At 39.9% G+C, this 27,793-nt stretch overlaps 1 protein-coding gene across 7 annotated transcripts in view; it reads right to left on the bottom strand.

Annotated features, from left to right (window-relative positions):
- Positions 1-6,566: 6,566 nt before the first annotated feature.
- The window catches only part of IFTAP (intraflagellar transport associated protein), a 69,458-nt gene continuing 48,231 nt past the window's right edge, over positions 6,567-27,793 (bottom strand). For 2 of the 7 annotated variants that reach the window (XM_088843256.1, XM_055423856.2), the window contains 4 exons: positions 27,024-27,090; positions 15,308-15,450; positions 13,341-13,462; positions 6,567-6,813 (listed from right to left, as the gene is read on the bottom strand). In XM_088843256.1, the coding sequence (XP_088699382.1) occupies positions 6,747-6,813; positions 13,341-13,462; positions 15,308-15,450; positions 27,024-27,090 (399 nt within the window). In that variant the 3' untranslated portion in view covers positions 6,567-6,746. Of the gene's footprint in view, positions 6,814-8,482; positions 8,553-13,340; positions 13,463-15,307; positions 15,451-22,554; positions 22,655-27,023; positions 27,091-27,793 lie in introns of those variants that run through there. The other 5 variants (XM_088843259.1, XM_088843258.1, XM_088843261.1 and 2 more) reach the window with 5 other exon arrangements.

Genomic DNA, 27,793 nt, shown 5'->3' with positions numbered 1-27,793 from the left:
GGATATACGGGCTGGGTAGGCCAGGGTGAGGCAGATGGATTTCTCTTCTGCTAATTACTTCAGGCGCTCAGTCGTGTCCGACTCTTTGTGACCCCACAGACTGCAGCACACAGGCCTCCCTGTCCATCACCAACTCCCGTTTACGCAAACTCATGTCCATTGAGTTGGTGATGCCATCTAACCATCTCATCTTCTGTCATCCCTTTCTCCTCCTGCCCTCAATCTTTCCGAGCATCAGGGACTCTTCAAATGAGTCAGCTCTTCACATCAGGTGGCCAAAGTATTGGAGTTTCAACATCAGTCCTTCCAATGAACGCCAAGGACTGACCTCCTTTAGGATGGACTAGTTGGATCTCCTTGCAGTCCAAGGGGCTCTCCAGAGTCTTTTCCAACACCACAGTTCAAAACCATCAATTCTTCGGTGCTTAGTTTTCTTTATAGTCCAACCATCACATCTATACATGACTACTGGAAAAACCATAGCCTTGACTAGATGGACTTTTGTTGGCAAAGCAACGTCTCTGCTTTGTAATATGCTGTCTAGGTTGGTCATAACTTTCCTTCCAAGGAGTAGGCGCCTTTTAATTTCATGGCTGCAATCACCATCTGCAGTGATTTTGGAGCCCAAAAAAATAAAGTCAGCCATTGTTTCCACTGTTTCCCCATCTATTTGCCATGAAGTGATGGGACTGGATACCATGATCTTACTTTTCTGAATGTTGAGCTTTAAGTCAACTTTTTCACTCTCCTCTTTCACTTTCATCAAGAGGCTCTTTAGTTCCTCTTCACTTTCTGCCATAAGGGTGGTGTCATCTGCATATCTGAGGTGATTGGTATTTCTCCTGGCAATCTTGATTCCAGCTTGTGCTTCCTCCAGCCCAGCATTTCTCATGATGTACTCTGCATATAAGTTAAATAGCAGGTTGACAATATACAGCCTTGACGTACTCCTTCCCCAATTTGGAATCAGTCTGTTGTTCCATGTCCAGTTCTGTTGCTTCTTGACCTGCACACAGATTTCTTAGGAAGCAGGTCAGGTGGTCCAGTATTCCCATCTCTTTAAGGATTTTCCACAGTTTGTTGTGATGCACACAGTCAAAGGCTTTGGCGTAGTCAATAAAGCAGATGTTTCTCTGGAACTCTCTTGCTTATGGAGACATATTTTTCTAGGAAATTCCAAGATTGTCTCTTTCACGACATTTCCCATGCTACTGTATTCATATACCTTTTACCTCCAAGAAACAAGCCAATGAAATGAATTTTTTTTGCCTTTTTCATATTTTAATTCAATCATACAATTACTATCACATAAGGAAAATTTCTTGATGAAAGAACTAAAAAGCCTCTTGATGAAAATGAAAGAGGTGAATGAAAAAATTGACTTAAAACTCAACTTTCAGAAAACTAAGATCATGGCATCTGGTCCCATCACTTCATGGCAAATAGATGTGGAAATAGTAACAGACTTTATTTTGGGGGCTCCAAAATCACTGCTGATGGTGACTGCAGCCATGAAATTAAAAGACACTTGCTCCTTGGAAGGAAAGTTATGATCAGCCTGGACAGTATATTAAAAAGCAGAGACATTGCTTTGCCAACAAAGTTCTGTCTAGGCAAAGCTATGGTTTTTCCAGTAGTCATGTATGGATGTGAGAGTTGGACTATAAAGAAAGCTGAGCACTAAAGAATTGATGCTTTTGAACTGTGGTATTGGAGAAGACTCTTGAGAGTCCCTTGGAATGCAAGGAGATACAACCAGTCCATCCTAAAGGAAATCAGTCCTGAATATTCATTGGAAGGACTGATGCTGAAGATAAAACTCCAATACTTTGGCCACTTGATGTGAAGAACTGACTCATTTGAAAAGACCCTGATGCTGGGAAAGATTGAAGGTGGGAGGCAAATGGGACAATAGAGGATGAGATGGTTGGATGGCATCACCGACTCAATGGACATGAATTTGAGTAAACTCCGGGAGTTGGTTACGGACAGGGAGGCCGGGCGTGCTGCAGTCCATGGGGTCGCAAAGAGTCTCATACAACTGTGCAACTGAACTGAAGGAAAATTTCAGTTTTATAAGAGGATACAGCTCTATCTCATTCATGGGAAAAGAAATTTTTTGATGAAGAAAACAAGAAAGTTCAATACCAGGTCTAAATATTCTTTTCTCCTTCTTATGTGATTCCACATAAGATGGATCCTGCAGTAGTAAGACTGCCCACTGAGCCGCCACACAGAGCAAGCTAGGGCTGGTATTGCAGACTCGCATGAACTTGTCTCCATTCCAGCTAGCTCGCGTAGCAACTGCCACTTTCTTTCAAGATACTCAAAGTTTTCAAGTTCTCCCCTACCATTTTGGTGCATATCTGCAGGAGCTTCTCCTGCTCTTCACTCTTTCTTAATCTTATCGTAAATCCCACTACCTAATCCAAGTAAGCAATATCCATAGATACACTTGTAGGCTTCTTCTAAAGGCACTTGGTTAGGGTTTGCCAGTCAATACAAAACGAACCATTCACATCAATTCGAGGGATCCATAAAGCTGAAAGTCATGGTGGAGTTTTTACTAGTTAGGGCAAGTGTAACAGTACAGTTGAGACAAAACTAGTTCACTCAAAGGCTTTAAGGGACTTATTTTCCAGTGTCACTTCTGCTGTAATGCACGACTGCCCCAAATAATGCAGGAACCAAAAATTTCCAAAGAGAATGAAGCTAATGATATACCAACTCTACAGATAGAACACTCTGCAGTAACATGCATCTGCCATCTACCACCACCCCCACCCCACCCCCCGTTAATGGAATACTCTGCCAACATGTAATTCTTTTTGAATAGTTGGTTTTCTTTCTTCTATTATAAAACTATTTAAGTTTATAAAATGGCCGATTCATGTTGATGTATGGCAAAAACCATCACAATATTGTTAAGTAATTATCCTCCAATTAAAATAAATTAATTTAAAAAATAAAATTTAAAAACGGTGAAGCCTTTTATTTAAAATACCAAAATGCTATACGTATATATATTGAGTCAAAAGAGAGTCTCTGATCTTGTGAACAATTATGACACACTGTAGTTGTCTCCTCAAGTTAGCATGTGTATAGACTGCATACTAAAATACTGCCTTAACCTCACAATAACACAATATTGTAAAGCAATTACCCTCTAACTAAAAGTAAATTTAATCATCAAAAAATATATTGTCTTAACCTCACAATTGATCCCTTACGCCCACAATGCACTAACCAACAATCCTTGAAAGTTCTACCTGCAAATCTCTAGTCAAATCCACACCCTCCATGTCCACCTCCACTGCCTTGGTTCCAGCTCTCATCTCCCACGTCAACTACTCTAATAGCCTCAAATCAAAAGGTCCTACTGATTCTTTCCAACCAACCTCAAACCTCTCCTCCTTTGTGAATATTCCCCACCTCTCCAGGGTGGGGAGATTCAGTAACTCCAATTTGCTTCACCCAGTAGCTCTTAGTACACACCACTCTTATAATACTGATTATACTCTACTGCAATGCCATCAAATAAAAATATACAAGCCACAGGCATAATTTTAAATGCTCTAGTAGCCTCATTAAAAAGGCAAAAAGAAATTGGTAATCTTTAACAATATATTTTACTTAACCAGATACATCTAAAATATTCTCATGTCAACATGTAATCAATACAAAAACAAGATATTCTATAATTTTTCATATTAGTTCTTTGAAAACCAATGTATTTTTCCCTTTACAGCATACTTTAGACACTAAGTTGTTATCAAAAATAGTTGATCTGTATTTAGTTGTCATAAAAGATACAACTGAAAAAAGTAGATTCACATACACAAGTTGTTCCAAATGAACTTGAGTTTTATAACAACTGCATCAAATATCAACTTTATATTTTAAGTTAAAATTAACATTCAAAAATCAGTTTCTCAGTCACACTAGTGGCTAGCGGCTACGAGGTTGGATAGTGTAGCTCTATGGTAATTATTTGCATATACATTTGTCTTTCCCACTAAATCAGATTGTATCTAAGTTACCTGTATCCTCCTCAAGCATAGGCTTGGCACATATATGGTGTTTTGTGAAAGTCTGTTGACTAGACTAAGAAAAACAGACATGGAAATCACCTGACTATAGCAACAGTAAATCAAGAAAATTCTTTCGTAAGGAGTATGAATGGCAGTTTTACGAATATACACACACATACAAGCACAGGCTTGTATTAAAAATAATTAAGACTAAGTACATTTGAAATTGGTGCAGCCACTATGGAGAACAGTATGAAGGTTCCTCAAAAAACTAAAAGTTGCCATATGATCCAGCAATTCAATTCCTGGGCATATATCCAGACAAACTATAATTCAAAAAGATACATGCACCCCAATGTTCATTGCAGCACTATTTACAACAGCCAAGATATGGAAAAAGTGTAAATGTCTATCAAAGGATGGATGGATAAAGGAGTTGTGGTACATGTATACAATGGAATGCTACTCAGCCAAACAGAGAATGAAATAATGCCCTTTGTAGCAACATGGACAGACCTAAAGATTATCATATTAACTGAAGTAAGTCAGAAAGAGAAAGACAGATATCATATGATAGCACTTATATGTGGAATCTAAAATATGACACAAATGAACTTATCTGTGAAACAGAAAGACTCGCAGCATTTATCTATGAAATAGAAAGACTCAGAAAGTCTGTCTGGAGAACAGACTCGTGGTTGCCAAGGCATCAGGGTGGGGAGGGAGAGAGGAATGGATAAGCAGTTTGGGATAAGCAGGTGCAAACTATTATACATGGAATGGATAGATAAGGTCCTACGGTACAGCACAGGGAACTATATTCAATACCCTATAATAAGCCATAATGGAAAAGAAAAAATAGGAATAAAATACATACACAGGAAAAAAGGCTAAGTACATCTGATTTGTTACTGATTCCTTCAATAACAAAAATCACTTCATAAACACTACTCCCCCTTCTTCTGTGCCCTCACCCCTTTTTCTCCTCCCTTTAAAGCATTCATGGGTATTGTGCACAATTAGCACTTGATAATAGTTTTCACATTCGCTAGTTGCCTTCTCTATGTCTTGCCTTCTCAAATTACATTTCAAACTTCTGGAGATAGATATCAATCCTTGTACTTTGTAACTGTCCTCATCCATGGTTGAATAGCAGTAACAAAGTACAAGAATTTAACATATGACATATAATCAATTTTCAGATGCTTTCCTTCTCAGTAAAGTCTTTCCCAATCAATCCCAGAAGCCCAGCCTCTCGGCACTCACATTTATATCACTGTCTCTGGCAACCTGGCACCTGGGACCTGCCGCATGACCAGCCCTTCTCTGGGTTCTGCCTGCTCAACTGCCCTTCCTCCCCAGGGAGGTGGGGTGAAATCTCTAGTCCATGTCACAATACCCTCATTATCTAGCTGCAGTGCCCTCACCGGACAGACCCTTCTGTAGGTGCTGCTTCCTGTTCCCATCTGCCACCTCCATCTCCCCCTGTCAGCCATGGATGCAGCCAAGTGACAGAAGAGAATTCTGTACGGTTAGAGGCTACCCTGGTGGCTCAACTGGTAAAGAATCCTTCTGCAATGCAGTAGACTGCCTGCAATGCAGGGGACCGGGTTTCATCCCTGGATCGGGAAGATCCCCTGGAGAAGGAAATGGCAACCCACTCCAGTATTCTTGCCTGGAAAATCCCATGGACGGAGGAGTCTGGCGTGTTACAGTCCACGGGGTTGCAAGAGTTGGACACGGCTGAGCGACGGAACCACATAAACCACAGAGAGCAGTTTGGTTTTGCTGGAGGTGCTGCCTGGGCTTCCCTGGTGGCTCGGCTGGCAGAGAATCCACCTGCAGTGCAGAAAACCCCAGTTCCATTCCTGGATCAGGAGGATCCGCTGGAGAAGGGATAGGTTACCCACTCCAGTATTCTTGGGCTTCCCTGGTGGCTCGGCTGGCAGAGAATCCACCTGCAGTGCAGAAAACCCCAGTTCCATTCCTGGATCAGGAGGATCTGCTGGAGAAGGGATAGGTTACCCACTCCAGTATTCTTGGGCTTCCCTGGTGGCTCAGATGGTAAAGAATCTGCCTGTAATGCAGGAGACCTGGGTTTAATCCCTGGGTTGGGAAGATTCCCTGGAGAAGGGGATGGCTGCTACCCACTCCAGTATTCTGGCCTGGAGAATTCCATGGATTGTATAGCCCATGGGTCACAAAGAGTTGAACACAACTGAGCTACTTTCACTCTCACTTTTCAGACACATCACCCTACTGAAAAGACTGGTGGTATGGGCATGCTCAGTTGTGTCCGATTCTTTGTGACCCCATGGACTGTAGCCCCCCAGACTCCTCTGTCCATAGGATTTCCCAGGCCAGAATACTGGAGTGGGTTGCCATTCCCTTGCCCAGGGCATCTTCCCAGTCCAGGGACTGAACGCACATCTGCTGCGTCTACTTGCATTGGTAGGCAAATTCTTTACCACTGCGCCACCGGGGAAGTCCACTGACAAATAACCCTATAAATCAATGCACACACATACATTTCCATAAAGGGGATTACAACAGGTTTATCTTTTAATTTCATGTTGCTTGAATAAGAACAAAATAAAAATAAATGTAAAGAGGTCTGGGTGGATCAGTCATGGGGCTCCTCTAAGTCTGCACTCTTTGTCTTCTGCTTGGATAGCTCTTTGATGGCATTCATCTCTGCAGGAGTGAACTTGGGGGTTAGCAACACCGCATCATAATCGAATTCTTCATCAAGCGAGAAGGGCTGAACTTCGTCTCCAATGATCTATAAAAGGTAACGAAGGGGGAAAATCATATATAATCATTGTAAATGAAGATAAAGCTGAAAACGTAAACTCCCTATTAATATTTAATTAAACTTTTTTTAGACTTCAGCACTCTCAGCTGATTAAGCTGTTTTTAAGTAAAGGAATAAATTCAATTATTCAATTTGACCTAATTTAGGCCTTTTAATATGCCCCATTTGTACCATCCTGCATTGGAATGAATATCATTAGCTAATTCCACCCACGGCAAGAATCAGAAAGTCTCTCTTGCACACATTCAATACATTTTTACTATTTGCAGCATAAGGGCTACAGGCATATGAAAAAACTAAGTTTGCTGTTGTTCAGAGGCTAAGTCCTGTCCAACTCAGGGTCTTTTCCAATGAGTCAGCTCTTCACATCACGTGGCCAAAGTATCTGAGCTTCAGTTTTAGCATCAGTCCTTCCAATGAATATTCAGGGTTGATTTCCCTTAGGACAGACTGGTTTGATCTCCCTGCAGTCCAAGGGAATCTCAAGAGTTTTCTCCAACACCACAATTTGAAAGCCTTAGTTCTTCAATGTTCAGCCTTCTTTATGGTCCAACTCTCACATCCATACATAACTACTGGAAAAATCATAGCTTTGACTCTATACAGACCTTTGTGGGCAAAGTGATGTCCCTGCTTTTTAAGAGTAATATTCAAATGTGAGAAAATAAACCCTAAGATTTTGTTCACTCTTAAAGACATTTTTATTTTTAGTATTTACTAAAAAAAGACCTGTATCAAAAAAACATTCATTTTTGAAGATAAAAATACTCTATGCTTAACATACTTCTTCAGATAGTACTTGGGCCAATAACAACAGGAATTAAAACACATAGTGTCCCCCTTAAATTAAAAAGTCCAGGATCCTTTCTTCCCACTAAGAATTTTAAAATATTACAGAATTTATTTGCAACTCAGAGTAGCTGCAAAGAGAAATAATAATTTTGTACCTGCTTATTCATAATCTGTGAATTTTAAAGACTTCCTAAAGGAAGGTAGTTTAAAAAGTATATTTCCCAATAAACAAAAGAGAATGCTTTAAATCTCATTGTATTACCCCTTAGAAAGCCTCTCCAAAATCAAACAGTGTGGGATACAATGAGATCACCCGGTACTTCTTTGTAGCTCTATATTATGTATGATGCTGCTGAAATAATTGAAAACTATGGCTTATGCAAGAGTAAAAAAATGCCCTGAAGCTATAATCAGCTTTAAATATTCTTGCATGGAAAATGATCTCATCAAGTGGCTTTTGCAATGTTCTTGAAAATGGAGCATCTCACTCAGAAGCTGTGTGCTGTTTCCAAAGATGTGAAGAAAAAAAAAATAAGAAAAGTAGGTATCGCCTATCTGTTTAGCAAGTTGCATTTTGTAGTTGGGTATATAGTACTAAGAGCAAACACCCAGCCATCTATCATCATTCTTTCTTAGTAAAACCAGCAAGAGAACAAACTTCAGAGACTTGTTCATTTCCTCTTTATTAGAAAGTGTCTGTGCCTTCCTGACAAAGGTAATGATGGGACCTGTCATTGAGAGAGTTCCCACCACACAGCAGCCCCAGTACTAGGAACTTTGTGGGAATTAGCAGTAATCTTCAAACAACCCATCTTACAAAGCTCTAAGAGTTTAAGTAACTTACCAAGGCTGTACAATTAGTAAGGCAGAGAAGCAATATTTGAATCCCGGGTGATCTGTAGATAAAGCTCCACCTTCTCAACAAAAGACACCAGCAAAGATCAACCTTGAAGTTTCACTAAGCCAAATCATATCTCTTTGGGAGAAAAGATCTTTTCTAAATAAGCTAAAAATTCTCCCAGTCTACCATAAAAAATGCACTCAAGAATCCACATAATACCATGACTGTCTTTAAAGGAGCAAGTGTATACAGGAATCAAATCAGTCTGCTGAGTGGTTGATCTGTCCATGCTGGTCACTTTCTGAAAATTAAATTTCTCATCACCAGTGGCATAATAGGGTTAAGACCAGCTCAAGTGAAGAAACAAGTACACAATGAAACAAAATGCTCATTTCCTGAACAAAAGCATCCTTAACCATCTCCAACTCTATCTGGCAGAGAGCACTGAGGCCTGCAAGCCTGGTCCTGGCAGACGACAAGGAGGAGTCCCCTCTCTGCCAGTGTCTTCTGTCCGATGGGATTCTTGCTGCCCTGTAGCCTGGTTAAAGGCCTGCCATGCACAAGTCCACCAAGCTTCCAGCTGCCCACTGCAGTAGGACTTTGAACCCTGTCCTGAGGCCTCTAAGACCTGCCCAGACTTCACCACCACTCTCAACAGATGCAGTCACTCTGCCTTCACCCACCTCCCTCTGAGACTGGAAAGCAGGTTCAAATTCAACAAATCTCTTTGCTGAGCTAAAATCTCAGCAAGATCATACCATCCTTCTCGAACTCGCTCACACATGAACAGCCCTCACTTGCCCACCTCCCTCCCCTCTACGTGTTCACTCCATAAACAGCTATTGAGCGTTTAATGTGAACTGGATACTGGGAACACACAAAGATGAAGAAAAGGAAAATCTGTGTCCGCAAGGTTTTATAACTTCAAGGAGTAGACAGAAGTAAGGGAGTGATTTCCTGATCATGCTCAATGCTCCCCAACAGAGGTATGCAAAAAGGGCTACACAAGCATGGAGGGCAAAGTGCTGAAGCTTAGCTTACTTCCAGCTGAGCATGGCCACTCTCCAGAAAATCCTACTCAACTCCCCACTCAACACCCTACTCATGACCCACCTTGTATCAGCAACCCGGACAGAGCAAGGCTGGTGTGTTGAACTTCTACACTCTCTTGACGAGGGCTGACTCCCACGGTCAAGTTAGTCCTTTCTACCAGATACAGCCCAACCCATCACCTTCTTACCACTCTCCCTTCCCAAGCGTCCCAAGACACCTTTTGACCACAATATCCAACATTATGGAGCTGGAGATACAGAAATTAAATTTTAAGTGGAAAGTTTTTATCTTCCGTAAGTTCTTCTTCATACACTTAAATTTTTCTCTATTATAGAGCACAATTTCCTTCATCAGTTATTTGGTATTAACTTAAATGGTGCCAAGGAATAAGTTTTTAGCTAGCCAATAAATATATAATGCCAATGCAAGAATTATTCATTTATAATACACTTAAAAACATAAAAATATACTTTAAAATATAAATGTCTTCACTTAGAAACCCAGTTATTAACAACAGCTCTTACTGTTAGATTAATTCCTTTAGGCAATCAGTTAAATGCTGACATATATAATAAAAGAAAGAAACCAAGAGTGATAACAATTTCTTATTTGCAATGCCAAAATATGACACTCAAGACATTTTTAAATTGTTTGGGTGTATCACTGTCACTCTGAACTGCAAGATGGCCAGTACATCTCTGGATCAAAATGTCAGAGGAATAGTCTCCTGCAATCATTCATCTTCCACGAATGTTTATTAAAATCTAGGTACTGTGCTGGGTGCTGAGGATACAAAGCTGCAGATTTGTGTGAAATCACAGAGAATCGCTTCTCGGCCTTTTGGCTAAGATCAAGTGAAATCACAGAGAAATAATTTAGACACATATATGAACAATTATAGTAAAATGTTGTATAGTATACATGGTATAGTTAGGAGGGAATAGGAAAGAGAAGGAAAGCCTAACCCAGCCTAGATTAGAAGGCATTGGGAAGAAATCAGGGGAGGCTTCCTGGAAGAGGTGCTATCTAAGCAGAATCTTCAAAGGTAATATTCTTTAACAAGGTTGAAGGAAAATGAGCTTAGGACAAAAGCAGGTCCCATGAGCAGAGGAGGCCGAGTAAGAAAGACACACAATTTCATATATGTAGATCGGCAAGTAGGTCAGGGCTGTCAAAGCAGAAAATGTAGAGAGCAGCAGAAGACAAGGATGGTGCCAGATCATGACAGGTCTTGTATGCTACTTTCCCAGAGATGATGAAAAGTCACTGAAGGATTTTTTTTGAAAACAGGTAGATACTTGGTCATTTAAGCATTTCAAATAAATTCCTTCCTTCATTCAAATGCTAACTGAGACGAGTGCTGGGGACACAGGCGTGTTGCAGAGAACAGATGCCCTGCCCTCCTCTCCTTGAGGGTACATCAAAATAAGTCACTCTGAAGATGGAACAAAGGGTAAGCTTGGAGTCAGGAGTTGGCTGAAGCAGTCCAGACAAGAGACAATGAGCACAGGGCACTGAGAGCAAACATTTGAAAATTTTAGAAAAACTGGCAGCACTTCCTGGCTAATTTGGATATGGGAAGGGACGAAGGACAAGAATGCAGGAACGGAAGCAAGTAAAGATAAGCTCAGGATTTAACGTGCTGATTCGGAAGTTCCTTAAGGAATCCCGATAGAATTGTCAACAGGCAGTTGAACACACAAACCTGGAGCTCAGCAAAAGGTCTGAAGCTACAGAGACACAGATTTGGAGACAGAAGCACAAAGGCAAGTCACCTAGAAATGAAAAAGGATCCACGTGTGCAAGTGGGAAGAGCTGAAGGTTTCGCACGGAGCCCTGAGGAATACCAGCTTCTGAGGGGAGCATGGCAGGAAACCCCCAAAGGAAGCAGGGCAGGAACACCCAGAGAAATACGCACAGGGAAACCAGCAGACTGGAGGGGCAGGCAAGATCAGTGGTGCAAACCGCAGTAGACAGACCCATTAAAGACAGAAAAGTGTCCACCGGCATCTGGCAATAATGAAGTGCTTGGTACCTGTATTCTGAATACGTCCAGGCAGATGATCAGCACAGGGACACTTTGCAATGAACTGAGTGACAAATGAGGGGAAGGAGGCAGAGACGACTGGGGGAGCTAGATCTAATGGTTTCTGAAGGCTACACGGAAAGTGAGCAAAAAGGACAAGAGCCAAGAGCGGTCCAAGGTAAAGGGGGCTTTCTTTCCTTAGTTTTCTTTCATTTTGTTAAGAATGGGAGATACTTGGACGTGTTTACTGTTGAGGGGAATGAACCAATAGAAAAGGAAAAGGAGAATGACCCTAACCACATTATTATACCAGAAAGTCACTCCCGGTAGATAGTAAAGTTTTTTTGGTTATTTGCTCATTCAGTATTCACTACGTCTTCTATAGGCATAGCACTGAACTCAGCACCAGTTCTCACTTTTCTGCATTTCACTTAAGTAACCTCCTTATAGAGACACACACGAGTGAATGTAGAGTCTTCTAAGACAAGGGGCATACATGTAATTCAAAGTGAACCCTGATGTACCCTGCAGTTTAGAAGATTTCGCTATGATCTTCAAAATGACAGCTTTTCAGCCACAGTAAAGCTGCAGTTCTATTTATGCATTTCAGCTGTTGGCTACTGTGGCACACTTTGGGAATTCTCTTCTTTCAAGTTGGGTTCATTTTCGGGTTCTAAGCTCTAAGGCTCCGAGGTTTTTAGATTGCAAACTGAACTTCTGATTTATTTCAAAGAGCAGAATTTGTGCAATGGGACACCAAATCCCCTGCTACTAAACAGAAAACAACTGTGAATTAAGTTATTAACTTGTTATTTTTGCCTAAGGAGCTGAGAGAAATATATAGATTTCAGGTGTCTAATTTCAAATCTAATTGAAATCTTTTTGTAGCCTCCCAGGGAATAGAATTTGTACACTATTAGAAAACTGCTGGTTTTCTTAAAATTGTTTCTGTGACTTATTCTAAGAAGGACACTGCTACAGGAAGAATCATTTTCATTCACAGTACCACATAGGCAAATTAAAGAAAATAAAACTAATGCTCAAATCAATAACAGCAGCATTTAGCTATAGGCTGTCTTGCACAGTAATATGGTAACTAAACTGTCTTTACAGGTGAAAAGTTGAGAGTCCTATTTTGAATTGGAAAAACAGGCCATCTCCCATTAAAATATTACAAAAGTTTCTTCAATGACCTCTTCTGTACTTTGGGAAGTAGGAAAGGAACAGGTAATTTTTCATCTTCTTAATGTGAATTATTTTTGTTCTCTAAAGCTGTTCAGACGGAGAAGGCAATGGCAAGCCACTCCAGTACTCTTGCCTAGAAAATCCCACGTTTGGAGGAGCCTGGTGGGCTGCAGTCCGTGGGGTCGCTGGGGGTCAGACACGACTGAGCGACTTCACTTTCACTTTTCACTTTCACACATTGGAGAAGGAAATGGCAACCCACTCCAGTGTTCTTGCCTGGAGAATCCCGGGGACGGGGGAGCCTGGTGGGCTTCCGTCTATGGGGTCGCACAGAGTCGGACACGACTGAAGTGACTTGGCAGCAGCAAAGCTGTTCAGAACTTCCAAAATTCATCAAAATAGAGTGACCACAGCAAGAAATTATTCACAAAGGGAAAGTAGAAGGTTCCTTAAAAATGTTTGACTATAAGGGGGAAATGTACACGTATAAAAGCAGTGATAAAATTAGCAAAAAAATTAAATAACTTCATATCAAGAAGTTATAGATTCTTATTAGGAAATTAAGAGAAAGTCAGGACATCCAGCATACATTTTCACCTTTTGAGACTGACATCACAGAAAGCAACCACCGTCTCTAGCCCAGAATGGCCCCTTGGTAGGTCCTCACAGGACACATGTGCTGGGATTTGGTGACGATGTTCTTCTTCTTGCACTGGGTACTTCAGAATAAGATTAATACTATTAAACCATGGCAGAAGTGGTGCAGTACTGTGAGTCTAGACAGTCCTAAAATGTTTTTCTAACAAATAGTGTCTAGAAATTAAAATCCAACCCACAATATTACTCTGAATATTTAAAGAAACACCAAAAATTATTCATCTATGTCTCATTAGTTTTGTCAGCACAAAAATTGTTCCCATCATTTTGATTTGAACATTTAAAACTTTTCACATTTTCTGAGAAGAAACTTATACTCATTTTAAAGACACAATCACATACAGGCTTTTAACTAGCATTTTGCTGGCTATATGAGAGATCATAGAAATCATTCATGTTTTTTTTTAAACCCATCAACTAAAGCCATTCTGTAACAATTTCTATAATGGCATGAGGTGCCACTGACCACTGGCTGACCCAATAATTTCTATGGTCACAACTGAAGTCAAGAACACGAACAAGTCTTTAAAAGAAGCTGATTCTTGCTAGCAATTACCTTGCAATTTTAGCTTCTTAATACTCAGAGAAAGCTCCACAATTCAAAAAGACACTGAAAAGTGGCTGTCTTGACCCCATGGACTGTAGCCCACCAGGCTCCTCTGTCCATGGGATTCTCCAGGCAAGAATACTGGAGTGGGTTGCCATTTCCTTCTCTAAGTAACCTATTTGGGGGTTCAATATAAGTCTGTCTGCAAGCCTCCTTTTCTGATGTCAGTGAACAAAAGTTCTATTAGCAAAGGGCAAAAATTGAAATGTGTGGATTACTTCTGATTGAATGACTGCTTCCATAACAGAATATCTTCAGGTGACAAGACTAGTGCCTGAATGATTAAATAATCAGGAATCAGTAATAAAGAGCCCTTAACAGGGCAGCAGCAACAACTTCTTGTACCTGATCCCTTTTATGCTAGCATAAAAAAGGTGATAAAGGTCACTACCCAGCACCATCAGCAGCCTCAGTTGGTGCGTGTCTATTAAGTAAATGAAGATGAGCTGGAAATAGTAAAAGACAGTAAAAGATGACTCTCCATGTTGTGTATTAGGGAGAATTAACATGTGACAGATTCCATTCTCCCATACTGGAGAAGCACATGGCTAGATGACAATTCTCAACTTCCCTGGTGACCAGACAGGTTCACGGGACTAAGTGGTTGCCAGTGGAGAGTGAGCAGAAATGAACAGCCTAAGTCCTCAGCCTTGGAGAAATGTGCTGTTCCCATCCTCTCATTCCCTGACCCTCCAGGTAGGACAGTGGCCTGACTTGAAACATGCACATAAAGACAATGTCCTGAGGTGCAGTGAGATCCAGAGAGAAGGAACCTGATGGGCCCCAATGACTGAAAACAGAACCACCACTTGTTCACTTTAAAGGCTCTCTATAGACTGTTACAGGAGAGAAATAAATGTCTCTCTCCTTTCAGCCATTGAATTATTGTTAAGGTTTCCTAGTATAGCAGCCTGGCCTTACCTTAACTAATGCAAAATGTTTATAGAAACTTGGAAACAATAATAAAAAGAAAAGAGGCTGGTACAGACAAAAAGAGGTAAGAAATCTGCCCATCCTACCTGTGGATTAGTCCCCAGGTAGCACCATCCTGCAGCACGGCAAACATCATGACATAAAAATAATTTCTGAGTAAAAACATAATTGCTCTCTGTGTGTTCAAAAGGGATTATACACCTTAGAGAGAGACGACAGCGAGAGGGACCCAATTAAGCAACCTGAATTCTACATTTTCCCAAATCTGAGAAAAAATACAGGTGCACGTGGGAATGGTGGCATTATTTGAAGGGACCAGTTATAGAATCAAGGCGATTTCAAGAGGCCTGAATTCCCTGAGAAGTACCTCTTCCCTTTGTTTGTCTGCTGCTTTCACGGCGGGCCTGGGCTTCGTTTCAGGGGTGAGAGGCTGGACGGCCACAGAAGGAACGTAAGAGGGAGCACTCAAGCTCACTTCCTGCTCCACTTGTCCTGGAAGCAGCAGCACGTCTGTTGGACACAAAATACATCACTTGATCCCTTCACCAAGTCCACAATTGACCTAAATCAACAAAAAGTCTACGACAGTCAAAAGAATGAGCAAATATGCTCAAGTAAAGTAGGCCCATTTCACAACACCTGTTCTCACTGGGGAACTTGACTCAAGGGTGTCTCCCTTCTAGAAAATAAAAGCTGCTGGTGCATTAGTTTTTCTCTGATTGTTGCTATGTTAACAATCCATCCAAAAGGTCTGGGAGAAATGCTGTCTGGGGAACAGCTTGATCATGCCTTTCAATCCAACTTCTACTTCTATAGGAAACTAAGTCCAGAAGATACTACATTTGCCTCATTTTGCCATATTTTCCTAAGGGGGGAAAGAGAAAGAAAATAGAGTGCTGGTTTCATCCTGTAACAATATGGCAATATTTCAAAACAACATATTAAAAAACAATGATGCCGGAAGGAAGGAACTTTCACTTGCAGCAGAAAAATGAAATAATCTGTCATACTAAGAATGCATGGCCTCATTTCCAACACTTGCAAACAACAATGTGTTTTTTGTTTCCAGCTTGTTTAGCACAACAGCAAGAATTCAAAAGCCAATCCTGGTTTTCTGATCAATCCATTAGAAGGAGATGTGTTCCCTTTTTTTTTTTCGCACGTGTGGATTGCATGCATGATGGATGCATCATGGACAAATGATGATCTTCCACAGCTCTCTCTGAAGACAGAAAAACAAACAGAAGCCCAAAAGGATTGCTCCTCGGCCTGTTTCTGCAGGACCAGAAAGGCTGCTGGAGCCAGCCAGTAACTTGCAGCTGGCGCAGGATGCTGTGGCCTGCTACTCAATGATGATCCTAATTAAGACACTAATTAAGTTCTCAGTGGAAGTGATTAATTAACAACAGGCAGGCCTTGGTTGTTGCCAATGGCAGCACATATGAGGAGATATCTGAGCAGGTACTGCTATTCAAAAACGGAAACAGATTTGAAACGCATCTCTCTCCACTGCAGATGCCACCTGGAAGCTTAAGAGTTTTGTAATCATGTCTTTTTTGATCCCTGAGTGAGGAAGATCCCCTGGAGGAGGAAATGGCAACCCACTCCAGTACTCTTGCCTGGAAAATCCCATGGACAGAGGAGCCTGGCAGGCTACAGTCCATGGGGTTGCACAGAGTCGGACACAAGTTAGAGACTGAGCATGCACGCATGACCATGATTAATTACTGAAATCGTAGAATATGACCTGATTAATTAGGGGAAATAAAAACAGTAATACTAGCCAGGCTTTTACATGCATTAAGCTAATCCTCTCAACAACTCTATTATTTCCTGTTTTACAGGCAAGGAGCTCTAACATCCAGAATCACCGCACTCAAGGCGCCACAGCTGCAGTCTGGCTGCACAGCCCTGTTCTGAGCCCAAGACGTCACATCAGAAACTGATTTTTAAGAAAGCATTTTCATCACTTATGTTATTTAAATATACCAGATTTGTATCTTCAAACTCAGGGCCAAGAAATGTCACCATGATAAGCATGTTAACATGTGTTCACTTGTTTTATAACCAGAGAAGTAACACTTTTAAATACTCAATAAGGTTGGTGGAAAGATTGGATTTCCCTTTATGAGTCCAAAGCTAAACTTCTTCACTGGTTAGGGGCCAGCCAACAACAGAGGCAAGGAAAGTAAGGGTCAAGCCTCTTAATATGAAAACCAATATCTACCAGACCCATTGGCTGCCAGAGCAAACATCACTTCAAATGTGAAATCAAAATCAATTCTGCTTTCAGAGCTATTTAAGATCCGACTGACAATATCGTGCACCAAGGACAACTCTGCCATTCCTTTGCTGAAAGTCTTCACGTCCCTGATTTATTTGCAAAGAAGGTAGGGTTTTCAGCAATAATGGTTTCCTTCCTAAAAAGCCCACTGCCATGAGAACAGTTCTTTCAAAACAAGATGACTTAGTATCCACCACATTTCACATTCCTGTCATTTGTTTCTCCAGGGTAAAAGGAAAATGCACAAACTTGCATAGTTGTTGGAGTCTAACACAGCACCTTATGTGTAGTAAATTCAAAGCATACTTGCAGAAAGGGAATGGATTTCCCGTATCTCAACTTTTAAATTGAACAGCATGTATAAGTCTACCTATCCATAGAACATTGTGAATGATGCAAAATATGTAAAGTCCTTATCCTCAAAAGCTAAGTTTTTTTTTACAGGGATATGATTTTTACACATAAAATCAGAGAATAGTCAACACAAAAACTGAACTGCTTCAACTCTAAATAGGATAGATTTATAAAACGATGAAACCATTATGGACACGAACAGTCTGATAATAAGTAAGTTATAAAGAAAGCTACTTTGTCCTTTATCCATTTTATAGTCACTGATGGGTTATTTATATATTCATCCTCCGAGAGGGAAAATTATTGTATTCATTGATGATGACGAATGGAATTTCTGAAGATCTCTGTAAAGCTTTTTAGACTGAAATCTGATCTTTAAGATACCTTTGCTGCTGTTGTCCAGTCACTAAGTTGTGTTCACTCTTTGCAACCTATGGACTGCAGCACACCAGGCTTCCTTGTCCTTTTTGTCCTTTTATGTCCTTCCTTGTCCTTTTTTGTCCCTCCTTGTCCTATTTCCCAGACCTTGTTCAACCTAGGCTTATTGTTTCTAAAACAATTAGCTTTTTCTTAACTACTGATAAATACCACCATCTTGGACTGATGGGCTTTGTCGAGTTAAGGCGAATCTCAAAAAGGAATCTTCATGTTGGATGGCAAGCCTGGTTGAAAGCATTTCAATCTCTTTCTCAACTACATATTAAGAATGTCTAATGTTTATAAATTATCTGTTTGTGCCATCTGCCTTTCTATATTTAACCAATGACCAGCAAGTCAAAGGTACTACATTTAAAAGTAAGCAATCAAAAAATTTAAAAAAAGGTAATCTATCTGACATCTGATAATCTAGACAACAATAATACTTAATCTGCCTATCATATTTATAAGATCAACCAATTCATTCCTTTGTTGCCATGTAGAAATAGCCAAAATTTCCTGAAATTTTGGGCACTCCTCAAGACCAAAAAGGATACACATAAGAAATGGACTGAGGCCTCTTACGCACATGGATTCCAGCTATGATAGTTTATGTCAGAGTTTCTTGTTTTTAAAAATTTTTGAAGACCCAAAGAGATTTTTGGGTGGGAGTTATATCTAACAATGTTCACCATATTAGAAACTGAATTTTCAAATATTTGATTTCAAATATTAAAATAATACAAGCATTACTAAAATACTTTTATTTCAAAAAGATATTTTCCAAAAGCAAAGATAATAGAAGAGAAATACTGTTTTACATTTTCTGAATCTTTTAAGTGCTTGTCTTAAGTAGAAAAAAGCTGGATTCTATATTTGCTTCTGCATTCAGTTTTTGGAATATGCTGTTTCACATGATGAAAATGAAGAAATTCTAGTCTCACACGATATATATATGTTGAAAAGGGGAGGAGTACTTTAATACTCCTTTTATACAGTTGGGGATATTCTTTGATACACACTGGATCTTGACAAATGATATTGGTTTTAAAAATGTGCAACATGAAACCCTTTCAGTGAAGTTTTCATGCTCTTATGTTTAAAATTCACTGGTCTGCCTTTTATCATAAATGAATCGTTCTCCTGTGCATGATTTTGTAATACCATAAATCGGTTATTTGGAAAATGGTGGTTCCCTCTGTTATGCAGATCTTTCAAATGTTGACATATTTCATTATGCAATATAAAAGTCACATTAGTTAACATTACCAATTTTATCAAAAAAGCCTTTAAATATTGAGAAGCTGTCAAGCTCACAGTACTGGATATAAGTTTTCCAAAAATCCAATTTTCATTTGATCCACTGCCAACTTTATCACTGGCAATGAACACTATCAGTTGTTTGTCTTGAAAAGACAGCTTCACTTCATTCACTTTTGAGAACTACATTTTGTCAGTCATTCTTTCAAGTAAAAATGTTGATCCATGAAAGAAAAAAAAATTTAATTCAGCACACCACTCAACAGCACAAGTGTTTTTCATGAAAAAGTGTGTTTCATTTTTTCCATGAAAAAATGCTCTTATATTTAATGTACATGTGAATACAACTGTTGTACTTCAGTATGCAGCAGAAGTGCTTTATACATACAAAACATTAAAAAGAGGTATACTCAGGGATCAAGATTCAATAAAATGAATAATTATTACTACTTCCCTGGTGGCTCAGACGGTAAAGAATCTACCTGCAATGTGGAAGACATGGGTTAGATCCCTGGGTCTGGACGATCCCCTGAAGAAGGAAATGGCAACCCACTCTGGTATTCGTGCCTGGAGAATTTCACGGACAGCGGAGCCTGGGGGGCTGCAGTCCATGGGGTCACAAAAAGTTGGATATGACTGAGCACACACACACAAACACCATTTCATCAAAGACATTTTCAATGGAAACTGGCATTTGTTTTAACTACAAATTCATGATAGTGAAGATAACAGTGACTACTAGTATAGTTTGCTGCTCCTACCTTGATTCACACTAAGGTACTAGTATCTTTACCCATCATTGCTTTTGCAACATCAGTGCAAACGTCAACATATTTGACCTTCAGATCTTGGGGTTTCCAAAGGAGCTCCCAGACCACATATAATATCTGACCCTCGTCAGACAGTCTGAACCTTCCACCAAGAACACTAGAACAGCTGGAAAAATGATAAAAATTAACTAGTTAAAGGCACTGGAATGCTACCAGGGAAGCCCAGAACTTGAGGGGCTAAGATCCTGGAGAGAAGGAAAGTATAGCATGTGAGTCTAAGATTCTAAGATTCAACATATAGCATTTAGTGATTTGTCAGCAGAGCTAAAAAACCAAGAAGAAGAAATAGGCTAAGAGGCTGAGAAGCTTAGCAGAACTACCAACAGATTCACAATGCTGCTATGAAGACAAAAAAACAGAGTTCAGGACTTCCAAAAAAAGGGCTGTAATTCACCCTCAAGGGCTACACCCTAGAAGTAAGCGAGAACTAGAAGTAGAGCAGCCCTCACAAAGCCTGAGGTGGTGGCTCAGGTGGTAAAGAATATGCCTGCAGTGTAGGAGATCCAGGTTCAATCCCTGGGTGGAGAAGATCCTCTAGAGTAGGAAACGGCAACCCACTCCAGTATTCTTGCCCAGAGAATGCCATGAACAGAGGAGCCTGAAGGGCTACAGTCCATGGAGTCGCAAAGAGTCGGACATGAATTAGCGACTAACACTTTTACTTTCTTTTCATAAAACCTGAAACTCAGTCACCAAATCAGCTCAATCCCATATTGGGTTAAGATGATCTATAACTACTCTAAATGCTAGCAAAATGTTGAAGTTTCTCTAAACACAGATTAAGGTAACATCATCCAGAGCCTCTATAATATTTTATATACAGTGTTCAGCACTCAAAAATTACCAGGTATACAAAAACACAGGATCAAAAGGGAAAATTAATGATACACATGGACGCATAGAACATCTCAGTTATTGGAATTGTGAGACAAGAACTTTAAAATAACCAATTAATACATTCCAATAAATATATTACAAAATGGAGAATTTTGGCAGGGAACTGAAATTTTTAAAAATAGATGCTCCAGATCTCTTGACAGCTATAACAGAAATACCGATGGGTTTAACATCGTATTTGATACAAGACAAGATAACTGAATTGGAACACAGATAGTAGAAAATATTCTAGCTGAAGAAAGAAAGGAAACAGAAAATGATGGAAATGCAGGAAAGATCATAGAGAGATGTGGGACATGGTGAAAAGCTCTGGGCACAGGTATTATTTGAAGACATAATAGCTGAGACTTTCCCAACATTTGCAAGAATCTACAAACCCCAAGCAGAATAAATACAAAGTAAACAATGCCAAGGCACGATGAAATTACTGAAAAACAAAAAGGAAATCATAGAAGTAAGCAAATGAGGTAAAAAAACATATTGATATCACCTTCAAATGTACAACAATCAGATTGACATTTGGTTTTCTACAGTTTTCAATAGAGGAACAATTAACACCATAACAAAACAGAATAACACCTTTAAAATGCTGAAGAAAATAATTATAAACCTAGAATTCTCTACCCAGAAAAAATAGGAGGCCATGAAACAATATTTGATTAATCCAAAATAGGCAAAAAATGAGTGAAGAAAAGAACATATAACTGGCAGAACAAGTGGAAAACAAAATAGTAAGATAAGAGATTTAAAGTCAAATATATCAGCAACTATATTAAACATAAATGGATTAGACACTCTAAAAGACAAAGTTGTGTGTGTGTGTATGTGTGTACAGATGCACATGAATAAATCATACGCCACTCTCACGAGACACATTAACCAACACCCAGTTCAAGAAAAAAATTGCAAGGTAAAAGTGGAAATATAAAAGGAGGCAGAAGACTACTACTGCCATCCAAGAAGCTGGGGAAGACCAGGGAAGACTTACTTATGGCTGGAGCTGGCATTTGACAGTGATAATAAATCAAATCCCTCTACCTTTAAATATAGAAATAGAGGAAAATACATTCAGGTGTAATGGGGATCAAAATATGAGCTTTATAAATAAGGAAGCAGATTTTGAAAATGGAGGTTGTCTTGCAGTCACAATTGGACCTCTTATTTATTGAGCTTTCCTCCTAAGTCTAGACCTCAGACTATCCCACCTGAAGGAAGTCCACAAAGATGACACGAATCCAGCCAGGTAAAAGGAGAACCTCTTCACAGCCCTGTAGCTCTGGAGTAGGCGCTCAAGAGCGATACCTCCAGAACTGTCTAGAGCTGGTTCTCAGCTTCAATAGCATATTAGAGTCACCTGGGGAGCTTTAAAACCTGCCACTGCCCAGGACACAGACCAAACTACTGGAAAAGGATCTCCAAAGGCAGGATGCAGGTATTGTCTTTTTTTTTTAAAGCTCCTCAAGTGATTCTAATGTATCTCAGGTTGAAAACCACTGGGTAAGGCAGGCCTGGGCCCCATGTAAAGTGTGTCTCCAATAAGGAAGGTGGCATGACACAGAAGAGAGGACACACCTTCCAAACAGCATGAACCCAAAGGAAGAAACGACAGCCTCATCCATACACATCCAGTGTTTTCCCTGATCTCTCCAATTAGATAAAACCTTTCTTCTTCCTACGAGAGAAATAAACATAGGAACTGTTGAAAGGGTGTAGTTAGCATCCTGATCCTGTTCTCAGGAATGGAGTGGAAGGAAGCATTTATCTTTGTGGCTGACATGGCTTTCAAACTGGAGTTTAACAGATGGATAAGTCTGTACATAAAAAATAATTGGAGGTATAGAGACAGAGGAACATTTTGAAGCTAGGATTTTTTCTTTCTCAACATTTCTAGTGATCTTCTAAAGCAACGAGAGGATGATTTTTAACAGTCTCAAGTGTAAAGTAAATGAAATACCTAAACTCTGAGTTGGCTAAAATATGCCATCCACTCCTAGCTCAGGACCTTTACATATGCTGTTCTTTTTCTGTTCCTGTACTCTCCTGCCCACCTGTCACCTAGTTAATAATTACTCATCCTTTAGATCTCAAGCTCTCTGCTCTTTATCTGATCCATAGAAAAATTAAATTCCCCTACAATGTGTTCTCATAAGATCTAGCTGCTACTGCTGCTAAGTCACTTCAGTCGTGTCCAACTCTGTGTGACCCCATAGATGGCAGCCCACCAGGCTCCGCCATCCCTGGGATTCTCCAGGCAAAAACACTGGAGTGGGTTGCCATTTCCTTCTCCAATGCATGAAAGTGAAAAGTGAAAGTGAAGTCGCTCAGTCATGTCTGACTCTTTGCGACCCCATGGACAGCAGCCTACCAGGCTCCTCCGCCCATGGGATTTTCCAGGCAAGAGTACTGGAGTGGGGTGCCATTGCCTTCTCTGAACATAAGATCTAGAGCAATTTGTAATTATATATTTGTGATTATCTGGTTAATGTCCGATTCTTCCAATAAACTATGAATTTCCATAAGGACAGGAACCAGATATGTTTTATTTTTTATTTTATACCCAGATCCAGTCACAGTTGTTAAATATTTATTGAATAAAAGCCAGGTCATTCACAGGCTACATAAAGCTTCTTTAAGTTGCAGATAAGGAAAATAAATGTAAAAGAAAAAAAAAAAAAAGAGGGAGAGAAACGGATACCTTCATTAAAACTGGAAGTACTGGAGAGCTTGAAAACGAAAACCAAATAAGCCTGCCGATCTTCAGGCAGGAATCAGTTGCCCATTTTCATTCAGGGAAATCAATCACAACGTAGGTACATACACTGGTCAACAAACTTGTATTCAGTTCAGTTCAGTCGCTCAGTCGTGTCTGACTCTCCACAACCCCATGAATCACAGCACGCCAGGCCTCCCTGTCCATCACCAACTCAAACTCATATCCATAGAGTCGGTGATACCATCCAGACATCTCATTCTCTGTCGTCCCCTTCTCCTCCCACCCCCAATCCTTCCCAGCATCAGAGTCTTTTCCAGTGAGTCAACTTGTCACATGAGGTAGCCAAAGTATTGGAGTTTCAGCTTTAGCATCAGTCCTTCCAATGAACACCCAGGATGGATCTCCTTTGGAGTGGATTGGTTGGATCTCCTTACAAAGAAAGAAACTTGTATAATACAGTGTAATTCTGAATACCAGACCTCAAAACGGTCTCTTTGACCTTCTGCACTCATCCAGCCTGGCCAACTGAGGGGGCTGGAAATAAAGTCAATCAGAGGATTCTTTCCACTCTAAAGAGCAAACCAATTGTTGACTCTTCTGCGGTCCCGTGGACTATACAGCCTGCCAGGCTCCTCTGTCCGTGGGATTTCCCAGGCAAGAATACTGGAGTGGGTTGCCATTTCCTTCTCCAGGGGATCCTCTCAACTTAAACCAAACCAGAGTTTCCTGCATTGGCAGGCGGATTCTTTACCACTGAGCCACCAGGAAGGCCCCTATAATAATTAATACCTATTCCAAATAATAATCTTTCTGGATATGCATGACAGTAAGTAACCAGGATAATTATCTTGTCTCAAAGAAGGAAAAAAAAAAGTTAATTTAATGTCATATAAACACAGGGCACCAAACTTTGTGGCCAAGGTTTCCTTGGACAACCAGTCAATAGCACGGCACTGGGTTGGCTTCTTGGAAAAACTGTGTCCACCTGGGCTGCTGAAACAACAAGCTAAATCCCAGGGCAGCATCAAAGGCCTGAATCTTGGAGAATATTTATGAAAATGAAGAAGGTGAACAAATAAAGTCAATGGTAGAAAAACAATAGGCAACTCACTTCTGCGTTGCCCCTGGCAAATCTGTTGTTTAAACAATAATGACAGAATCTAATCAGTAAGCCTCTCAGCTGCCAAAATTATACAAGCAACTTGCCTATTTAAAATGTCACATTTCCCATCTGATACAAATATTTACCTTCTGCTCATATTCCTGAAGTGTAATACAAATTAGAAGTGTAATACAAATTAGACCCAAAGATAAAACCCACCTTGGCAAATTTCTTGTGGTTTTTTTTTCTTTCAGATGACCCAGATTGTACATTATAAAAACGGTGAAGCCTGGTGGTCTTTTCAGTAATTGGAATAGATCACTGAAGCCTTGGTTGCTTTTTAGCCTTGGCTTTTCACGTTATTTTACACCTCAGAAGGTCTTGACTAGCTCATCCAAGTCCACTGAGACTTGGTTCAGCCCCAGGAAGTTTTTATACACAAATGAATAACTACCTGTTACCAAATTTCTGGAAAAACCATACTAGTGAGACGTTTTTATGCAATCTTTTAAACAAAAGAAACAGACCTAATAGTAATAAAAAATAACTTAAAAAATATTTAAAGGACAATGTAAAAGTAGTGGGAAAGTAAAGATTAATTTAAAATACTGATACAACCAAAATCAAATTCACCTGTATGCAGGATTATGTTGGTATACAGACTTTCTAATTACTGGCAAGAAAAGTAACCATCACAAAAACGTTCCACCTGTACACTGTTGTGCCCGCCTGTGAAATTAACTTTATGTTGCAAATGTATACATGCCAATTCCAAGTGCCAACTCCAAGTACTACCCACAGAAGAACTATATCAGAATCCCCTGGGGGAGTGGTTAATAACACAGATCACTAGGTGTCACAAAAGACCTTCTGAATCAAACTCTTTTTGGGGAACAAGACCCAGGAATCTGCTCCTTTCCCCAAAACCACCCAAAACCCAGAAACAGTGTGGTTGCTCTACAAACCTGGCTTCCTCATAAATACTTAGCAATACCTTCTAATCCAATCAGAACCCCTAAATTGCTCTTATAAAGAAATTCAGAGCCGCCTAAGGCACGAGAGTTAAGAGACTCTCTCCCAGGAGTCTGTGATTCCCTTAGATCTCTCATCTCCCTTAAACCAAGTAAGCAAGGGGGAAAAAATCTGCAGTTTGCTGGTGAATAGACTGCTTGAGAAACAATCCCTTCAGTGGAGTAGTGTTATGTTTGGAAGCAGAATAAAAATGTTAATTGCTTCCAATTAGCAAAGCCTCTCAAATTCAGGGGGAACCAGAGAAGCCAAAGCAGAGGCTTATATAGACAATTTACAGACAGCAGTCCACAAACCAGCTACAGCCTGCACTTTAACTCCTGTGTGATCAGAAAGAAGCCCTCCTCCCCAACAATAATGACCACAATGGCTGTTTATGACCACCTAATGACTGTCAACAACAAACACCAACAACCAACTCCCCTGTGGAAACTGCCCCAAGGAAATAGTCAACATTAATGTTGAGATATTCTTGCATATTAAATTAGGAATGAGAGTTTTCAAAACAACTCAAAATTTGAACATATTTCAAAGCTCCTTGGAGCAACAAAGGATACCGATGCTTACACAGAAATGTTAACCAGGAGAGGAAAAAGGCCTCATAAACGTCACGGACTACATACATGTCAGTGGACAGCAGGCTCTCTCAGCCTAGCCTATGTAGGAGAACAGCCGAGAAAAAAACATTCACAACACAGCTTTAGTTCTAAGTGTTTGGCTTACATATTAATAAATATTTATAAAAGCAAAGATCTGGATTTTATTTTCTTTTGGGTTTATGACCAACTCTCATAATGTTTATGATCAACTGGTATTTTATAGAGCATTCAAAACTAATTTCAATTTACAGCATGATGCAGAAATTCTAAGAAATAAGAATTTGACTTAAATGGTTCTACTTGAGACAATTATCCAAAAATCAATCATATGGTAAGTGGGAGATGGAAGGAAGAAAATCTTTATTTAAGACCAAAGACTTTACAACCTTCAACAAGCTCTGTTTGACCTTTCAGCTGAAATCTCTATTAATAAAAAAGAGACTGCAGGACTCCAGTTTTCTGTATCTCAGGGAAAGGAGAGGTAAGAGTTATACCCCACGCCCACCCCCCCAGAAAAAAAAAAGAAAAGCTGTCTAAAGTCTTATGCGTAGTTTCTAGAAAGAGGTCAAGCAGTGTAGAAGGGAAACAGAAAACATACCCTTGCTTAATTGGGAATTAATATCTTCATCCAGGTCTAAATCTTCTATAGCAAGGAAATTGTCTACCTAGAAAAGGATTAATATCATTTTTATGCAAATCAGACCTAGAGGAAAAAAAATGCAGTTAAGAATCAATGAATCTATTTCTACAACACTCAAGTGAGCAACTGAATCCAATTTTCTCATTAACTTCTGAGTCCCAGCTAGAGTCCTTTGTGTTCACTGTGCTTTCCTAGAGACATCTGAAAGAAGCAGTAAATTTAGAAGCTGGCCTGGATTTTGTAAGCACCATAATAAGATCTCTAGGCTGAAAGAAAAAAATAGTCTGGGGAGTTTTGAAAAGTTTTTGTTCCTGATTCTACCCCAGAATATATACCACCATCAAGACAGTCCAAAGCAGTGTCTCTGTCTCTTGTTTTTGTTTTATTGCTTTTGTTTCTCTGGCCAGCTATGGCGGCGGGTCTAACTATTCTCATAACAGTGTGCTTTAAACTCCAAAGAGACAGAAGAAACTACAGAAAGCAGGAGAGAAGGTTCATCTGAAACAAACTCATCCTGCCCCAGGTAATCACGAGAAAGGTGAGCAGGGCGAAAAATCAAGTGTTCTCTTTCGAGCAAATAAAACTGAAGATTACTTCAAAGGTAAAAAGCAGAGCAAATGACCTTTACAGACACAAAAGCAGCATTTCAATGAAAAACTATTCCACGTGGAATACTGCTTTCCACAGCAAGCTGACAATGAGACATTTTAAGATTAACAAAATGTTAA

Source organism: Moschus berezovskii, chromosome 14, assembly GCF_049115385.1.
Source record: "Moschus berezovskii isolate FMDL1 chromosome 14, NW_MosBer_1.0, whole genome shotgun sequence".
In the NCBI taxonomy this organism is placed as follows: domain Eukaryota; kingdom Metazoa; phylum Chordata; class Mammalia; order Artiodactyla; family Moschidae; genus Moschus; species Moschus berezovskii.
The sequence above is the reverse complement of the archived record's forward strand: the minus strand, read 5'-3'. Positions and strand labels throughout refer to the sequence as shown.